The sequence below is a fragment of the Cricetulus griseus genome, chromosome 6 (assembly GCF_003668045.3).
Source record: "Cricetulus griseus strain 17A/GY chromosome 6, alternate assembly CriGri-PICRH-1.0, whole genome shotgun sequence".
NCBI classification, from domain to species: domain Eukaryota; kingdom Metazoa; phylum Chordata; class Mammalia; order Rodentia; family Cricetidae; genus Cricetulus; species Cricetulus griseus.
In genome coordinates this window covers 105,204,673-105,222,674 of record NC_048599.1, presented here as the reverse complement: position 1 = coordinate 105,222,674, position 18,002 = coordinate 105,204,673, and the positions used below count along the sequence as shown (strand labels likewise).

The 18,002-nt window shown below is 36.4% G+C and overlaps 1 protein-coding gene across 1 annotated transcript in view; it reads left to right on the top strand.

Annotated features, from left to right (window-relative positions):
• The window catches only part of Ubr3 (ubiquitin protein ligase E3 component n-recognin 3), a 157,436-nt gene that overhangs the window by 114,676 nt on the left and 24,758 nt on the right, over positions 1-18,002 (top strand). Inside the window, exons 31-35 of the mRNA XM_027420475.1 lie at positions 3,165-3,275; positions 5,058-5,270; positions 7,591-7,727; positions 14,327-14,412; positions 17,719-17,824. Of these exons, the coding sequence (XP_027276276.1) occupies positions 3,165-3,275; positions 5,058-5,270; positions 7,591-7,727; positions 14,327-14,412; positions 17,719-17,824 (653 nt within the window). The remainder of the gene's footprint in view (positions 1-3,164; positions 3,276-5,057; positions 5,271-7,590; positions 7,728-14,326; positions 14,413-17,718; positions 17,825-18,002) is intronic.

Below are 18,002 nucleotides of genomic sequence, written 5' to 3'. Positions count from 1 at the left end.
TGTACCTTTGGAGCCTATCCTGGCACTCGCTCTGGAGACTAGGCTGGCCTTGAACTCACAGAGATCCGCCTACCTCTGCCTCCTGAGTGCTGGGATTAAAGGCTTGTGACACCAGCGCCTAGCGATTTGGTATTTTTATAAGTCAAAATAATGCATTTCAAGACAAAGTGTTTTGTTTATATTTAAATAAAAGGCTCTGAACTGACCCGACTGTTGTGTTTCTGTATTAATGACTATTAGATTTGTCTTTTGATAGCATGGTTTTTGTGTACTTCCATAGTAGGTTTATGGTGTGTCCCCTGAACTATGTGCCATTGAAGATCAGGGCCATATATAGGTTTTATATATATCCTCCCTCAGGGTTAGTTAGTCCCTGGTCTATGGGGTATAGATGCTTCCTGGATTTCTTACCAAATGACTTTAACGTAGAAGACAGGAATTTTGGCTAGAACAGACTGCATGGACAGAAAAATAACTTAATTGGCATTGATACAGATAATAGAATTAAGCTGTGTATGTTACAGAATTTACCAACAGAAATTGAGTTATGTAAAATAGCGCATATGTTCAGTGTAGAAACACATGGCAAATGTGACACAGTGAAAGCAGGGAAACCTGAGCCTTGGAATTAGGTTTGGACTTGGCCTCTTGCTTCTAACTTAATGACCTTAATAGTGTTTTATTTTTGTCTTATAAAAAGAGACAACACTATTTACTGTATGGGGTTTTCACAAATACTGACTTTATGAAGACACAGTGGTAAGCACTTTCATACAGCAACAAGTGGACATATAGTTGAAATCTCTCTAAAACATTTTCTCATGCCAATTTTCCTATGCTTTTGACTCTAGCAAACTCAAATAAGACCTTGTTACATAAGTGTTAGTACTATCTTCAGTTTTTAAGCTAACTCCTGGCCAGGGGCTGGTGGCATACCTTTAATTCTAGCACTTTGAAGGTGGAGGCATGAAGATCAAGAGTTTAAGGTCCTCCTGGACGACATAGTGAGTGAGACAAGAACAGACTAAAAATTACCCCCCCCCCCCCTTTTATTTTTGAGTTTTTGAGACAAGTTTTCTCTGTAGCATTGGAGGCTGGCCTTGAACTCACAGACATCATCCTCAGATCATCGTGCCTCTGCCTTCCGAGTACTAGGATTAAAGGCATGCATCACCACTGCCAGGTTACTCCCATTTTTACGATACTGTGCTTAAGAGAACAGTGTGCTTATTAACTGACTGCTTACTGACTCTGAATGCTCTAGCTCTCAAATCTGTTTCTATTTTAAGGATCTCCAAAACATAAGCAGAGATGAGTAGGCCTTTTGTTGTTTTTCTGGTCTATAGCAGTAGAACTTTGCTTACCTGCTGTGAGTGTTTGGTTTATGCTTCTGCACACCTTTATCTAGGGAAGCATTTTATACTGTGCAGTGTTGACTTTTCGTTTTTTAAATGTGTATATGTATGTGAGTGGGGGTCATGTACATACCTTCATTTGTGAGGAGGTCAAACTTTGGGGGAGTCAGTTGTCTCCTTTCAGCTGTGGGTCCTGGGGATTAGCCTCTGGTCCTCATACTTGCTGGCAAATGCTTTCACCTGCTGAGCCATCTTGCCAGCTCCTGTGCAGTATTTTCAACTTTTATGTTCTCATGAAGAATTTTGATTTACTATTGGAACATTGGATTCAAAGAACATTTATTTCACCTTGTGTTATGTATGTAAATTTCCTTCCAACATAAAAATTAAATATTTACACTATCTTTTAAGCATGTAGAAATTTTTTTATGGCAGCTATCACATGTTTGATCATGTGACTGTCACTCATGTTGTCCCTTATGCCTCATATTGACTCTGCCTGTTTTATTACTACAAATCCTACAGGTTGAATTTAGACTTAGTCGCAAATTCTGTTTCGCTGATCATATGATAAAAATGAGAAAGAGGAAAAGGAGAAAGAGAGGGAACATTGAATTTGAAGTCTTTGGCTTGTTTGTAATATGTAATATGGGAACTAATATTGTGGTATGTAGGTAAATAGGGTTGATAAAGAATGACTCAATTTTTTTTGACAGTAAGTACTTGTGGAGTTTTAAGCCAGGAGGAAAAGAAAGATTCATGGGAATGAGTTTTGACATAGTGATTTTATGTTAACATAGTGTTTATGTTAACTAGAAATTTTGGGTTTCTGGTTTAGGGAACATGAATAAAGTCTTACCTATCTGTATATATCTATGTCTATTATTTATCCTTCCCTCCACCCCTCCCTCACTTGTATAAGGCACCCAGGATTATAAGGGTAGATGAAATTACAAACTAATTCCATAGGTGGCACAGTTTCAATGACAAGAGAATAGCATTCCCTTGAGGAGTACAGACATTGAAGGGGCTGGTAAACAAAAAAAAGTGTAAGAAAAATAGAGGAAGGGAACTTAAGAGAGATTGTACATTATGTAAGTTAGAGGGAGGTCTGTATTCCAAAAAAGAAACTGTTGATGTCAGAAATTAAGAGGATAGTGCTGTATAGAACATATGAAATAATCAACAACAGTGTAGTTCATACCATAGTTTTTATATGAATGCGTGTATGCGCACTTGTGGGTGTGCCCATGCAGTCTATAGGTTGATGTTGAGTGCCTTCCTCACTCTCTACCTTTTGTTGAGATGGTTTCTCATTGAACCTGGAGCTCTTTTATTCAGTTGAGCTCCTGAGATCTATCTGCCTATCTTTCTAGTGTAGGTAAGATGTATAGTGATGTGCCTACCTTTGACCTGGGTACTGAGTCTGAACTCAAGTACTTACGTTTTTGTAGAAGGCACTTTACGGATTGAGCCATTCTCCCAGCTCTTGAACTATAATATCGAGAGCCTATATGTTATGGGATAGAAAAAGTATTATCTATGTTATTTATTCTCTTTTATTATAAGCATAGGTATTTGGAAACTAAAACTTACATTATTCTAATTTTAAATATCTTGCTTTACAACTGCATAGTCGTATATTAATTTATATCATAAAGCTACAACCTGTGTTTTAGGCTATGCATGAAAAAATGGCAGATTTGGTTGGATGTATTTCTTGGATGTATTTCAGTATGTTCATAATTATTTTTTATGTTAATAAATCTTTAAAGTTACTTTTCTTTTGTCCTTTTTATCTCTTTGAAGAGTTCTTGCCTTTTGGCAGTATCAATTGGCTGGGAAGGAGGTGTTTACGTACAAACTTGTGGCCACACATTACACATAGATTGTCATAAATCCTATATGGAATCATTACGGGTAAGTTAATTAACTGACCACTCATGTTTAGTCACTAGCCAGGATTCTGTTATTGTATTGGATATTCTTGGGTATCACTTGGCATTAATTCTGCCTTCATTATTCCCATTGATATTTTGTATATGCCTCTTTTTTTTTTTTTTTCCCAAGACCATTTCTCTTGTCTAACAGCCCTGACTGTCCTGGAACTCACCTTGTAAACCAGGCTGGCACTGGACTCACAGAGATCTGTCTGCCTCTGCCTCCTGAGTGCTGGAATTAAAGACGTGCCCCAGAACTGCCCGGCATGTGTATGCTCTCTTTTGACTTGACTTTTGTGATTGCTTTCAATACCAATTTCCTTACTCTAATTTATTCACTATCTTCCTAAAATGTAAATCTGGTGACATTTATCAATGGTTTACCAATACTTTTCTTGTTTTCTCTGAATGCTACTCATGTATTCCATGATCTGAGCTTGCCTGTTGTCAGGAATATAAGCTTAATGGTTCTTAAGCACATTACATATTTCAACAACTATTAAGGTTCTAGAGCATTGTAGATTCTGTGGTAAATCTTGGGGATACACCAATAAATAAAACAGGGATCCTTTCTTCTAAGAATTTATGGTGTTTATTAGTTACTTTTCTCATTGTATAATGATATACCTGACAAAAGCAATAGAAAGAAGCAAAGGAGGAAAGGAAGGAAGGAATGGGGGAAGGAAAGGAAGGAAGGGAGGGAGGGAGAAAGGAAGGAAAGAAAGGAGGGAGGGAGGGAGGGAGGGAGGAAGGAAGGATTTCTTTGGCTCACAGTTTGAGAGTACAGTCTAGCATGGCAGGGAAGGAAGGCATGGTGGCAGGACCATGAGGCAGTAGTCACATTGACCCACAGTCAGAAAGCAAAGAGAGATGAATGCCAGTACCTTGCTTGTTTTCTCCTTATGTTTTTGGTTGTGAGCCTAGCCTTTTAACGGCTGAGCCATCTCTCCAGCCCGCTTGTTTTCTCCTTATTCATTCTGGAACTCTAGTCTGTGGAGTGGTGCTCCCCTTTAGAGTGGGGGCTCTCCATCTCAGTTGAATCATTCTAGAAACTCCTTCAGAAGTATGCCTAGAGGTCTGTCTCCTAGATGATTGTACATCATTCAAGTTGTCAATCAAAGCAATATCCATTGTACATTAGGTGGACAAGAGTGCTAACTATTTTAAGGTATACGCAGGGTTGTAGTGACCATCTACAGTGTGCCAGAACATTTGATGAACTAAGGTACTTTTGAATCATTATATCTACATCTATATATCTGAAGAACTAATTAGAAATCAGATTGTAAAGGGTTTTACATACAAACAACTGAGACTTTATATAGCTTCCCCAGAGAAAGATATTAAAGGTTTGCATATAGAGAAAAAAATGTGGTATTACTTAGGCAAGAGGATAGTGTCTTGTATGTGATTGTGGCACAATGCTATATTATAAGAAGTTCTTCAAGTGAGGAGGTGGTGGTGGTGCATGCTTTTGATCTCAGCACTCTGGATGCAGAGGCCGTTAGAGGCAGGCAGATCTCCGTGAGTTTGAGATCAGCGTGGTCTATAGAGTGAGTTCTAGGCCAGCCAGGGCTGTTACACAGAAAAATCTTGCTTCAAACAAAACAAACAAACTAAACCAGAGATTTTATTTCATTGTGACATTTTAGAGAAACCTTTCTTTGAATGATCTGTATGTTTACTGTAAAATCGAGTAGTGTAATTATTGTTTACTTCAAATGTGTGCATCAGATATCTACATGTTTATTTCATATTTCAGAATGACCAGGTTCTTCAGGGCTTCTCAGTGGACAAAGGAGAATTCACATGTCCTCTTTGTAGACAGTTTGCTAACAGTGTTCTTCCATGTTACCCTGGAAGCAATGTGGAAAACAACCTTTGGCAACGTCCTAGTAACAAAAGCGCACAAGACCTCATAAAGGAAGTGGAGGAGCTGCAGGGACGGCCGGGAGCTTTCCCAGTAAGCATCAGTGTAAGGCAGAAATATCCTGGTTAACTTATTAACTTAGTTTGCATTTCTGTCCCCTCCCTCCTTGCCTCCCTCCCTCCGTCCCTCCCTCCCTCCCTCCCTGCCTCCTCCCTCCGTCCCTCCCCCTCCCTCCTCCCTGCCTCCCTCCCTCCTTGCCTCCCTCCCTCCCTCCTTCCTCCCTCCTCCTCCCTCCTCCCTGCCTCCCTCCCTCCTTGCCTCCCTCCTCCCTCCCTCCCTCCCTCCGTCCCTCCCTCCCTCCCTCCCTCCCTCCCTGCCTCCTCCCTCCCTCCCTCCCTCCCTCCCTCCCTCTCTCCTCCCTCCCTCCCTCCCTCCCATCTCTTTCCTGCTAACTACACTCTTCTTTTTTCCCTAAATTACCCTGGGTGGGCCTTTATACATTTAGTAGAAATTGATTTTTAGAGGTTTTTGGTTTCTGTTTGTGCTTATTAAAAGCAAAGTGAAATTAATAGAAGAAATTATCGGACATTATACTTTTCCTTAGTCAAAATCATTATAATTTAATATATTAAGACCATCTTCCAGATTGTGAATTTAAGCTTTGTCCTAGTTAGGGTTGTCATTGCTGTGACAAAACACCATGGCCAAAACCAGCTTGGGGATGAAAGGATTTATTTGGTTTATACTTTCACATCATTGTTCATCTCTGAAGGAAGTCAGTTCAAGAACTCAAACAGGGCAGGAGCCTGGAACCAGGAGCTGATGCAGAGGCCATGGGGCAGTGCTGCTTACTGACTTGTTCCACATGGCTTTCTCAGCCTGGTTTCTTATAGAACCTAGGACTACCAGCGCAGGGATGGTCCCACCCACAATGGGCTGGGCCCTCTTCCATCTATAAGTAATTAAGAAAATGCCCTATAAGTTTTCTTGTAGCCTGATTGTATGGAGGCATTTTCTCAACGGAGGCTCCCTCTGCTTTGATGACTCTAGCTTATATCAAGTTGACAAAAAACTAGACAGCACAAGCTTAAGTGGTTAGGCTTTTTAAAGATGTTGAAATATTTAAAAACAATACAAAACAAAAAGTATGTATGTTATATTTCTTATTTAGCAACAGATACATTTGAAAAGTGGCATCGATAGAATTCTGCCATTGTGTGAACATCAGAGTGCATTTATACAAACTAAATGGCTTTGATGTCTCTAGGTACTATAATTTTAAGGGACTACCATAGTATATGTGGCCCATTCTGTGCCATTGCTTGATATGGGACTCTGTCTTTGTCTCTATGTACATATATATTATAGCACATAAGTGTCAAATGCAATGTAATCACTTGAAAATATATTTGTGAGTTATATTAAGATTAAGCTTGATGATCTGAGTTTAATCCCCTAAGGACCCACATAGTGGAAGGAGAGGACTGACCACTCAAGTTGTCCTCTGACCACTACCCATCTGCCATAGTGTGCATAAGCCCACCCAGATGTATACATGTGCACACACACCAAATAAATGGATGTAATAAAAATTAAAACTGTATTTATACATATCTTTATTTACTCTGTGTGTATGTTAGAAAATACTATGTGACAATTCACTATAAATTAGTCTACTATAATGTGAATTAGGCATAGTGAATCTTTTTTAATCCTCACCAATAGCATTTATTTGATTTAAGTTCTTAAAATGTTTTGTCTATATTGTAGATTTCTGATAATGGTCTCTAAAGAAGTGGCAGCTGTGGTACTGTGAAAGCCAGGCCAGCCACCCTATATTTTTATAGTGCTGGGAATTGAACTTAAGACCTCTCATGTGCTCTACCACCGTAAACTAAGGACATTTAGCTTCTGGAACAAAAATTTGTGCATTAAACCCTACAGATTTATCTCTTGGCATATACTTTCTTAAATGAATACTAACTTTAGAATTTGAGGGTGGGCCTTTTCTTTTGTGTGTGTGTGTCTATAAATTTTATGTACTTAAAATTTGCCTGAAAGTAAGGGTCATTGATATTATATTTCTTTGAAAACCAGCCTTAAATCAAGTCAGGTTTTTGGCAAACCTGAAATGGTTCTAAAATATTATTTAGTGTTATATACTCATTAGATTAGAGTTTGTATGGCTAATTCATTATAATTCAGAATTGAGTTAATCATAATTGGGCATTATCAGTTGCCATCTAGAATTTGAATAAACAATTATAAGACAGATTCATTTTCTTTGCACACTAATTGTGCAAAGTTACATCTCATTTGACTTATGCTAATTTCCTAGTGTGTTCATATGATAAATATTTCAATTTTAAGTATTTCTAAAGAAAATGAATATGAACTTTACATGTATGTTTACTTTTTTTTATAGTCAGAAACCAACTTAAGTAAAGAAATGGAATCTGTAATGAAAGATATTAAAAATACCACTCAGAAGAAATACAGAGACTATAGCAAGACCCCAGGCTCACCAGACAATGACTTTCTCTTTATGTACTCTGTTGCTAGGTAGGTATGTGTAATGGATGTTAGTATTTCCTTAATATTAGCTTTTTCTTTATTGTTTAGTAAATTTTTGTTTTATCTGTTACCATTTATATTTGTTTAAAGAAAAGATATGTATCTTTAATATTGGTTAAAAGTATATGAAGGCGGGTTTTACATCTGCACCTGAAACCATGCCCAAAGGGTGTGGCCACTACTACAAGTTCACTGGCAAGGCAAGATGCCACTACAAGTATAGCTAGTTTTATAACCTCCCAGGAGGTTATTTCCTCAAGTTATTTTTTAAATTACTTTGATGCACAGTTTGGATGCTTTGAACATTATAGAATATAAGGGGAAAAGTATATTATTAATACTAACTTGTGACAGATAAGTCCCTCAAAGTATGACATTTTATGTATGATGAAGTCTTGTCAAGTGCTGATGCCAAGAACTAAAACATAATGTTATGTTCCTTCATTACAGAAAATACAGCATCATGAGTAGAGCTTGTTTCTTTGCTGGCCCTCATAGTGTTTCAGGAAATGACAGCTGGTTTAGAAAACCAGAGAGAGAAGAGAAAGCAGGAAGGCAGGTGCTCCAACCTTGGATGGAAGTCAAGGAAGCAGCAAGTGTTTCTCACCTTTAAATTAGGGAGCAGTAGTCTAGATGCTGAGTAGATGGACCATCACCAATGAACACACGGAAGCAGGAATTTTGGAAAATATGTGAAAATGGAAGCCACAAATGAAGTAAATAGGGAGGAAGCAGGCACTTAAAGCTAGGCACTTACAAACACATTCTTCAAAACTGATACTGTCGAGCCTTGGATGTCTTTACAGTCATACCTGTTATTTTGTTCAAATAGTGTTGTAGTCAGTAAGATGTAGAGAGATGATGTGACTCAAAAGTCATGTAACAACTGACTGCCGGTAAAGGACTGGATTCAGATCATTTGAGTCAGGGTTCAGTGGTTTTGTTTTTTCAACTGTCTTTTTCCTGTCTTATGTTCAATTTTCAGAGGTTGTGTTATGTTTTCTAATCTCTTTGCCCACTCCCATAGCAGTATAACAAAACAGTAAATGAAAGAGTATATGTAACCTTTAAAATCCAGGAAAAATGGATGCAGACTTAGAAGAATTGCAGCAAGCAAGTTAGAGCTCAAGATAAGGAACCTTACTCTTCAGTCTGAAAATATAAATGCTGGACCTTAGGTTGACATAGAAGATCTGCTGGATTAGAAAATGACTTCCTAGTTTATATGTTCCTAGGCTGTTGTTTATCCAGAATGCTTCTTTGTGTGTGTGTGTGTGTGTATGTGGGGGGGTGGTGGTGGTGGTGGTGAGGTATACAATAATTATTTTGTTTCTGGAGTTACTGATTATTGCATACTTGTAACTAAATATACTTATAAAAACTAGATTTAATATATTTAACTTTACTAGGGATCTAGGATCATGCTTATCTTCTGTATAAATTGTAACATTATAGCTATTAGACTTACACATTCTCTCTCTTTATCTCTCTCTCTGTCTCTCTTGTCACTTGTGTATTATGCCTTCAGTTTCACTAGAGTTAGCATTATTGCAAGATCCTGAGATTCTGATTGAACGGGGATGATCAATACATGGAATTTATCCAAATGATTCATTTTCTTGATACACTAAATTGTGCAATGGCATACATTTCCAAAAATGGAATTTTCCTGTAGTATGATAAATTTGATTAAAGTACAATTTGGCTGATTTAGATCCTTGTTTCTTGCTTTAAAATATAAGTAACTTAGGGGGAAAAAAGGCTGAATAACAATGAAATAGACTCATTGTGGTTTTCTATCTTGAAGAGAAGCAAGGACAGGCATCAGATGCTGAAGGTATGGGTAGAAAGACAGGAAACTCATACTGCCATCCCCATCCTTCTCTGAACCCCAATAATAAACTGAAATAGTGAGACAATGATTCTTTGGTCAGCCTCAACAGGACATTGCAGTCTCCAAGTAAGCTTGCAGTGCTTAGTCATTGTAATGACAACAAGCAAAGGCCAAAGTGACTCAGGATTAAAATCTAAATTGAAAGGAAAAGGTTCTTATGATATTGAGTCAATAATGTCAAGATTTGATACTAGGCCTTTGTCTTAGTCTAACATGCAGCTTATTTCATTATTTTATTTAAATCATGCTACATATTTTAATACCTACCTTTCAGAAAAATAATTATTTCTAAAGCTATATTTATGAAATAAGTTGCAATAAACTTACTTTGAGTAACTTAAATTTTGAATTAATTGTGATTCTCAGAACTTGAAGGTATACTTGACATTTTAATAAGATACAATTTTAGTTTCTGAATTGAATTTCTAGCTGGGTAAGTAATTTGTCTACTCTTTAGGGAGCATAACAGTTTTGCTACTTGCTATCCCCTAGGATAGCTATAGAACTCATTCTTCTGAAGGAGAGGGCACATGTCTGTTTTAAATTGGATTTATATGAGGACCCTTTACAAGATTTTTTTTTTTTTTCCTGAAGGCAACAGAGGAGAAATTGTTGAAAAGTGTTTTTGAAAATTAATTCTCAAATTAACTATACCTGCTTTATTCAAATTTCACCTTGTTTCTGAAATTTTCATTCTGTTGCAAATATTAGTCATAAAAATAGATTATGAAAAGATTATAATGGATAGAAAGATATCTTCAATAATAATTCATTATTTGATTCCTGAAACTAAGAAAAACATGACTTTCAGTAATTGCTTTTCTGCCTAAGTACTTTTGTATCTAAGTCACAAATAGTTTAGAGGTATTGATCTATGGCTCTGGGTATCCACATTGTGAGAAAAATGGGAATGGTAGAAAGAAGAAATAGGAACATTTGAGTTGAAGATGAACAGATATTTTTCAATCATGAATGGATTGGTTCAGTAGAGTGAGTATGCCTATCTTCATATACTGTATTGTAGGTCTACATCTTTGAAAGTTATTATGTTGAAAATAAGAGGAATACTTTCTAAAATGCCAAGTGATAGGTCTTTTGTATTTTTTAAGTAGAGTCTGACTATGCTGTACATGCTGATCTTCAAGGTCTAAGCTTTTGCAATCCGTCTCAGCTTCTTGAGTGTCTGGGACTACCACCATACCCAGTGTCAAACTGAACCCATCGAGTTTTGTGGTTTTGTTCAATAAGTCTCTTTTTAGGGTAATTTTTCCCTTGAAAACAATCAGTCTCCCCTTTAGTTGTTGTTGCATTTAAGGATTGTGAGGGTCAGCAAAAGGAGATCAACTACAAATAAAAAATTGAAGTTGTTAAGTGTATGTGCCCTCGTGCGCATGTGTGTGGCCTGCAGTTGATGTGGAGTTTCTTCTTCAGTCACTCTTCACCTTCCATGTCAGTCTTACTGACCCTGGAGCTTTCTGTTTAGGCACTTGCCTAGCAGCTTGTACCTGGGATCCTCTGTCTTCACCTCTTGAATGCTGGGCTTTCAAGTGGTCTGCTAAGTGGGTCTGGCTTTATGTAGGTACAGTTGATCTTAACTCTAGTCCTCATTCTTGCAAGGCAAGCACTTTACCCCCTGAGCCATCTCCCCAGTCTTACCATGGTTTTTGGTTTTGTTTTAATAAAGTATGTTGATAAGTATCATTGGGGATGTAGACACTAAGACATGGACCCTGCTTTTCAGGAATTTACAATTTAGTTGGAGAGCTAAAACCAATTGTCTATAAAGCAGAATAAAGTAGGTTCTTAAATGTTTGGTAGGCAGAATGCTGTAGAACTTCAAAAGGGAATGTTTTAGGTAGGGTTTCTGTTACTGCACCAAAACACTGTAATCAAAAAGCAAGTTGGGGAGGAAAGGTTTTATTCAGTTTATCCTTCCACATGGCTATTCATCACCAAAGGAAGTCAGAACAGGAACTCAAGCAGGGCAGGAATCTGGAGGCAGGAGCTGATGCAGAGGCCATGGAGGGGTGCTGCTTACTGGCTTGCTTCCTATGGCTTGCTCAGCTTGCTTTCTTATAGAACCCAGGACCACCAGCCCAGGGATAGCCAACCACAGCCACAGTGGGCTGGGTCCTCCTCCCATCAATTACTAATTAAGAAAATGTGTTACAGTTGAATTTTATGGAGACATTTTCTGAATTTGTGTTCCTGCCTTTCATATAATTCTAGTTTGTATGTCAAGTTGACACAAGACTAGTCAGTACGGGAATATAAACAAATTGAAACAAAGTACATGAAATATTTATTTCTTGTCTCAGAAAGGCTTTCTAGAAGAGCTATTCCTTCAATGTAGACTATGTTATAGATGAAAGTATGCCTCCTAACTTCCCAACCCTGCAGAGAAACTGAGGAACTTGCTCAGACATTAAAGTGGCAGGTTCAAGGCCTCAGATCTGATGTTTTCTAAAACATTTGTCCTTTCTATTATCCCACTTTGGTTTGATTTGTGTGTGTGTGAGCTTGCAGGGGTTTTTCAGATTATTGCTCTGAAAATAACAGTAAGAAGGGGAGCGTAACACTTTGGTCATGGAAAAAGGAGCTGATATGCAGCTAAAGGACTTTTTAAAGCATAGTATATCTAAGAGGCCCAGTGATAGCTTTCAGCAGTCTTGTCATTCTTTGAAATGTAGAGGTTTTCTTTGCTGTCAAATTCACTTGGATATATTTGCGGTAGAAAATGCAGAAGATAGAATCTACTTTTTTCCAAGAATAAAAAGCATAGAAAATTCATGCACAAATTATATTTAATTTTGTATTATCCATTCAGGAAAGAAAAGCAGATTGCTGTGGTTTTCATCAGTGAGGTTTAATAGACAGGGGACACATGGCCACTTGGATGGTTTACTCTAGTGAGTCTAAAGGGCCAGTTTGGGTATAAATGAAGCAAGTAAATGTTGATGGTTAGGGTCTGTGGCATTTATTTTTTAAAACTCTAGGTATTATATATTAATCCTTTGTATAAATAGTTTTAAAAAATGAAATTTTGTATAGGAGATCTTCCAGTCATATTTTAAAATAATGTCAGACTTAATAGGTTTCTTCCTTTAGAATAAAATTCAAAATCACTTGTTATCCCCAATAAACAGAATTGCTTTTATAATTTAGTGAACACTTTTGCAAGTAGTGAGATGAAAGTTGACCTTCTGGTTCTGACATTCATTTGTAAGATTTGTTGGTGTGTTTGGTTGGTACTTTAAAAAGTACTATCTAGGAAATCATAGTTTTTATAAGAGAATATAGCCATTAATTTTTTTCTACAGATTAGGCAACAGAAGATTTGTGAAAACAAAATGTATTGATCTCATTTATATTCCCTTGATGAAGGAACACATGCTGGTCTCCGCGCTCGCTTTCTGTCCACTAATATGAAATCCTTGTCCCTGCTTCCTTGCTGGTAGGTTTTTAGAAGTTCAGTGAGCATTGCAAATCGCCTGAAGGGTGGAAAATTCCCTTGTCACACAGATGCCCTTATCAGCAGCAGCCAGATGGAGCTCTGAGCAGGAACATTATCAATGTTAAATTGCACCTTCCCCACCCTGAAAGAAGATTAAACCATTCTCTAGAAATGGGTGGCAAATGTACTGACTCAGGAATGTTAATATTTTAAAGTTTGTATTTATAAGTTATATGTGAAAATATCATTTCAAAATAACAGCCAAAGCCAGTTTAAATATTTTGTTTTTCAGTAAAATAGGATGTAGTCTTTCTTAAATCCACAGCAGGGAGTAAGCTTGAAGCCTTCGCTTCTCTTTAAGGCGAGGTGGAGGTGGGTGGTATCTCATTAGCAAAGTTTGGATACAAACTAGTTAATTCAATTTTGTTTGCTGAAAATAAATATTTAAGGTGATAAGTACTATTGAAATGTAGCACAATTGAAGTTATAACTCAAAATTTAATTTATTTTGGTAAAATCGTTCGAGTGTTACTCTTTTTAAGTAAATATTTCAGTTCTGCATAGGTTTGCTTTTTGAAACATCAATTTACTAATAGTTGCTATTCTGTAAGCTAATAAATGCTAAATACCTTGTAATTTCAAATGTTTGTGGGCAATATTGATCTTTACCACTATCAACAGTTGCATAATGCTTTTTAATGAAACTGTAGTTGTAGAAGTTCATAAAAGAGACCGCGATTATAATCATGTGTTGATCATAGTCACTTCAGTGTTGGTTTTGTTTCATGATACTGATTTCCAGATACCATCTAATCTCCAATGAATAAGAACCGTTTCTTTGATAGAAAAATTGGTATGTCTTTTAATGACAATAATTATCTGCCTGGTGGCTGGTGGTTGAAATACATATTTTTTCATGTAATTTATACATAGTCTTATTGTAGGATTTTTGTTGTTAAGGCCTAGTTTTTAGTATTTGCTGAGGGCTGCAACTTTGCAACAATTATATAGTTGTATGTGTAATTTTTTTTACAGGTATAAATTTGAACATTTAAATAAAGATGGATAAATTGTTACTTTTAATTTCTTAAGTATAAGAAAAAAGTCATTATTGCATAAGCTGTGATTTTGCAAGTAATAAAGTTGAATAATTTTATTGTTTAGCTTGATTGAGGTATGTCAATAAAACAGCATCTCCGTAGCCTGTGACTGAGATAGATTTTAATGCTTTGCTTACAGAACCAATTTGGAGCTGGAATTGATTCATCGAGGAGGCAACTTATGCTCAGGCGGTGCAAGCACAGCTGGTAAAAGATCTTGTTTAAGTAAGTATTAAACAGTGTTAAATTTTAGGACATTTCTACTTATGTCAGTTTTGAAAGCCTATGTAGGCAAAGTGGTCGTTCTGTGTTGTTTTTTCTTCAGATGCTGTTCATATAAGTGCATTTTTCAATGTTTGAGATGCTACTATCTTTAAACAAAGGATATTTAGCCTTTTCTATGTTATGTTAGGTCAGCAATATAAATGTCTAATTGGTCAGATTTACATTAGTTAAAAAAATTTTAAAGGTATTCTCAGAAATAAAAAAATTAATTTTTGAAAGAAATTTTACATTGAGTTGATTAAAATATAGTTTTATAAAAATAATTATGTTTGTAGGTCCCTATATATTGTTGCTGTTAATTAATGAAGATAATGTGCTATGTTTTGCTGTATACTAGCTAACATGTATTAAAATAATACCTATCTGTCTTTATGTATTTGCTTTATTATAGGCATAATTCTTCAGCACCATTTATAAAGATATGCTTAAGAGAAATATCATTTGTAACCTAGACTAGGTTTTTCATGAACATGACTTTTCATGACTGTTTACTGTGAATACTAGGAGTAATATTACTTAATGTCACAATATTCACTATTAGCCCCAAATTGCTAGAGTTGAAATGTTACCTAAGGTGCTGGTACAGGAAATAAAAGTTGTTTAAAATACATAGTATATTGAAAAATGAATGTATTTTCTTAAGTACTAAAATAATATTCAATAGCTATACATACCAGTTTTAACACACACACACACACACACACACACACACACACACACACACACTATTTTAAATATAATATACATTAAGATGGATTTAAAAGCAGTGTACCTTAAATTTTGTACCATAAAAATATAAACCTGAAATTTTGATAAAGTTTTTAGCAAGTTTTAATGTTACAATAGATTTGGGTGTTTTATTTTGGGTTATCATTTGATTTGTAGAATTGAAGATTTGGGGAGGGTTTTTTTTTTTTTATTAACTGTTTAGTGACCTCTAATGTATGCACTTAAACCCTTGTACTCTGTGGTATAGTAATATGTTTTAAAATGGGCAATTGTTGAGATGCAGAAAGTATAGTTTATTATATGTTTGAGTTAGTATATAGTACATTTATATGATTTTAAATAGTTTGGCATTATTATAGAAAATGTTGTTCCAGAAGTTTTTCAGTAAAGAAATTTGGGGGTTTTTGTATATTTTTCTTCTGAGACATTTACATTTACCCAGAGGCTTAGAATTGATGAATTTATCCATAATCTTGATGAGAGTGAATAAAATTCTAGTGTCATTTTCTCAAGTTTTTCTCTGGCTCCCCATTGTTCTCTCTGTTTCTTATCACTTTTTTGGTCACTTCCCCTTGATCCTGAGGAGTGCCATTTGCAAATGTCCATAGCAGCTCCTCATGCAGTGTTGCTCCTGATTCCTAAGTCAGGCTCCTCATCCACCAGGACACCAGACACTAGGGCACTGTGTCCAGCAGATGACACTAGTTCCTGATCATTGACTGTAAGACAGGTTGTTGCCTGTGACTATTGTTCTAGGAATTTAAATTGTGGGGATCGTTTCGTGAAGCTTTTGGTGGACATGGCATTTCAACAAGATTTTTTGTTTGTTTGTTTTTGTTTTTTTTTTGTTTGTTTTTGTTTTTCGAGACAGGGTTTCTCTGTGTAGCTTTGGAGCCTATCCTGGCACTCACTCTGGAGACCAGGCTGGCCTCGAACTCACAGAGATCCTCCTGCCTCTGCCTCCCAAGTGCTGGGATTAAAGGCGTGCGCCACTAACGCCCGGCTCAACAAGATTTTGAAAGAGAAATGAGAGAGCTTCTGTTGCAAATTAGGCCAAGAAGAACTTGCCTTTAACAGATGTAGGACCAAACAAATGTAAAAAATAATGCATAACTTTTTATTAAGAGGAAGTTGTTACTAATGTTTATTCTGTTTACTTCTTTATTAAAATGATTTGAAAGTAGCTATGAAACTCCATAGATTCTGGTGACATTTATAGGCTTTTAGGTTTTTCCTTGCCAGAAGTAGAAAGTCTTGAAGCCATTGGCCGTTATCCATGTTTTAGTATCAGAGCATCACGGAGAGACAGTTATCTCTCAGCAGGAAAATAAACACTCTACTTAACTTAGATCTGAGACTGTCTGCTTATTACTGGTGTTGAGAAGCCACAGTCTATATCTCAAGTGGGATTCTGTGATTTCATAGAGGTTACGTACTAGACACTAGTAGTATATATAGCTCAAGTGGTAGAGCACTGGCTTGGTTGGCATGCTCAAGACCCTGCACCATACCATCAACAGAGACAACAAGGATCGGACAAAAATTAGCCTAAACTTTAGTCAAAAAAGGGAACTTCTTGTTCTGACACTTTCATCTGGGAAGTTGTAATAATTTAGAAATAATCCATCATCTACACTAAATAACTTCCATCTCTTTATGTTATTTAGACAAGCAACTTAAAATGTGTAGACAACTTAAAATATTTTAGTTGTTCAAAGAATAAAGACCTGGGGGCAGGGAGATTCACCAAAGATGAATTTCACTTTTGTCTGAACTGCTAAGGATGTCATTATCCATAATACCCAGGCAGGGAGTTGAAGGTAGCAGATTTCAGTTAGGAAATGACTACAATACTGAGAAGTGCAAATGGGCATAAGTGTGGCAGGAAATGGAAGAAAAGCAGGTCTGTTGAGCATAAGGGCAGTCTAGATTCTATTAGAAATCATTTGGAGTTACATTCTGAGCACTTGTTGAAGGGAATGAAGTAGTTGCAGCTTGTGATGGCTGATCTTGGTTGTACTGCTTGGTTTTTGTCAACTTGACATAAACCTTGACATATTTGGGAAGAGGGGGATCTTAATTGAGAAGATTCCTTTGTAAGATTGGCCAGTAGTCAATTCTGTAGGACATTTTCTTGATTAATGATTGATGTCGAGGGCCCAGCTCATTGGAGTCAATGCCACTCCTAGGGAGGTGATCCTAGATGGTGCATGAAAGCAGGCTCCGCAAGCCATAGAGAGCAAGCCAGTAAGCAGTGTTCTTCCTGCTTGAGTTCCTGCTTCCAGGTTCATGTCTTGAATTTTCTCATTGATGGAGTGTTACCTGAGAGTTGTAAGATGATGGTAAAGCAATAAAAACTTAAGCAAGATATAGGTTAAACTTGACTAATTATAATGACTGATCAAAATAAAAAGATCATGTTTCCTTATTAAAAGTAACTAGAACTTTTGAGAACATTTTGTTCTGGAAGAATTGTATCAACTTTCTCATTAGTTTTCTTTCCCCCAATTTATTCAGATCAGCTGTTCCACGTATTAGCCTTGCATATGCGGCTTTATACCATTGATTCTGAGTATAATCCCTGGAAAAAACTCACCCAGTTAGTTGAAGATATGAATTCACAGTAAGTATTATTGAAAGATTAAAATCAGTTAAAATCCTTTTTAGAAAAATAGTCATTACATTTAAAAATGGTATTAAATTTCTATATGAATCCATGTCTTTATGAAACATAAAGTGTATAATAAAAATTTAAAACAACTTACCATTATACTTTCTGTAAAAAGTACACAAGTTTCTAC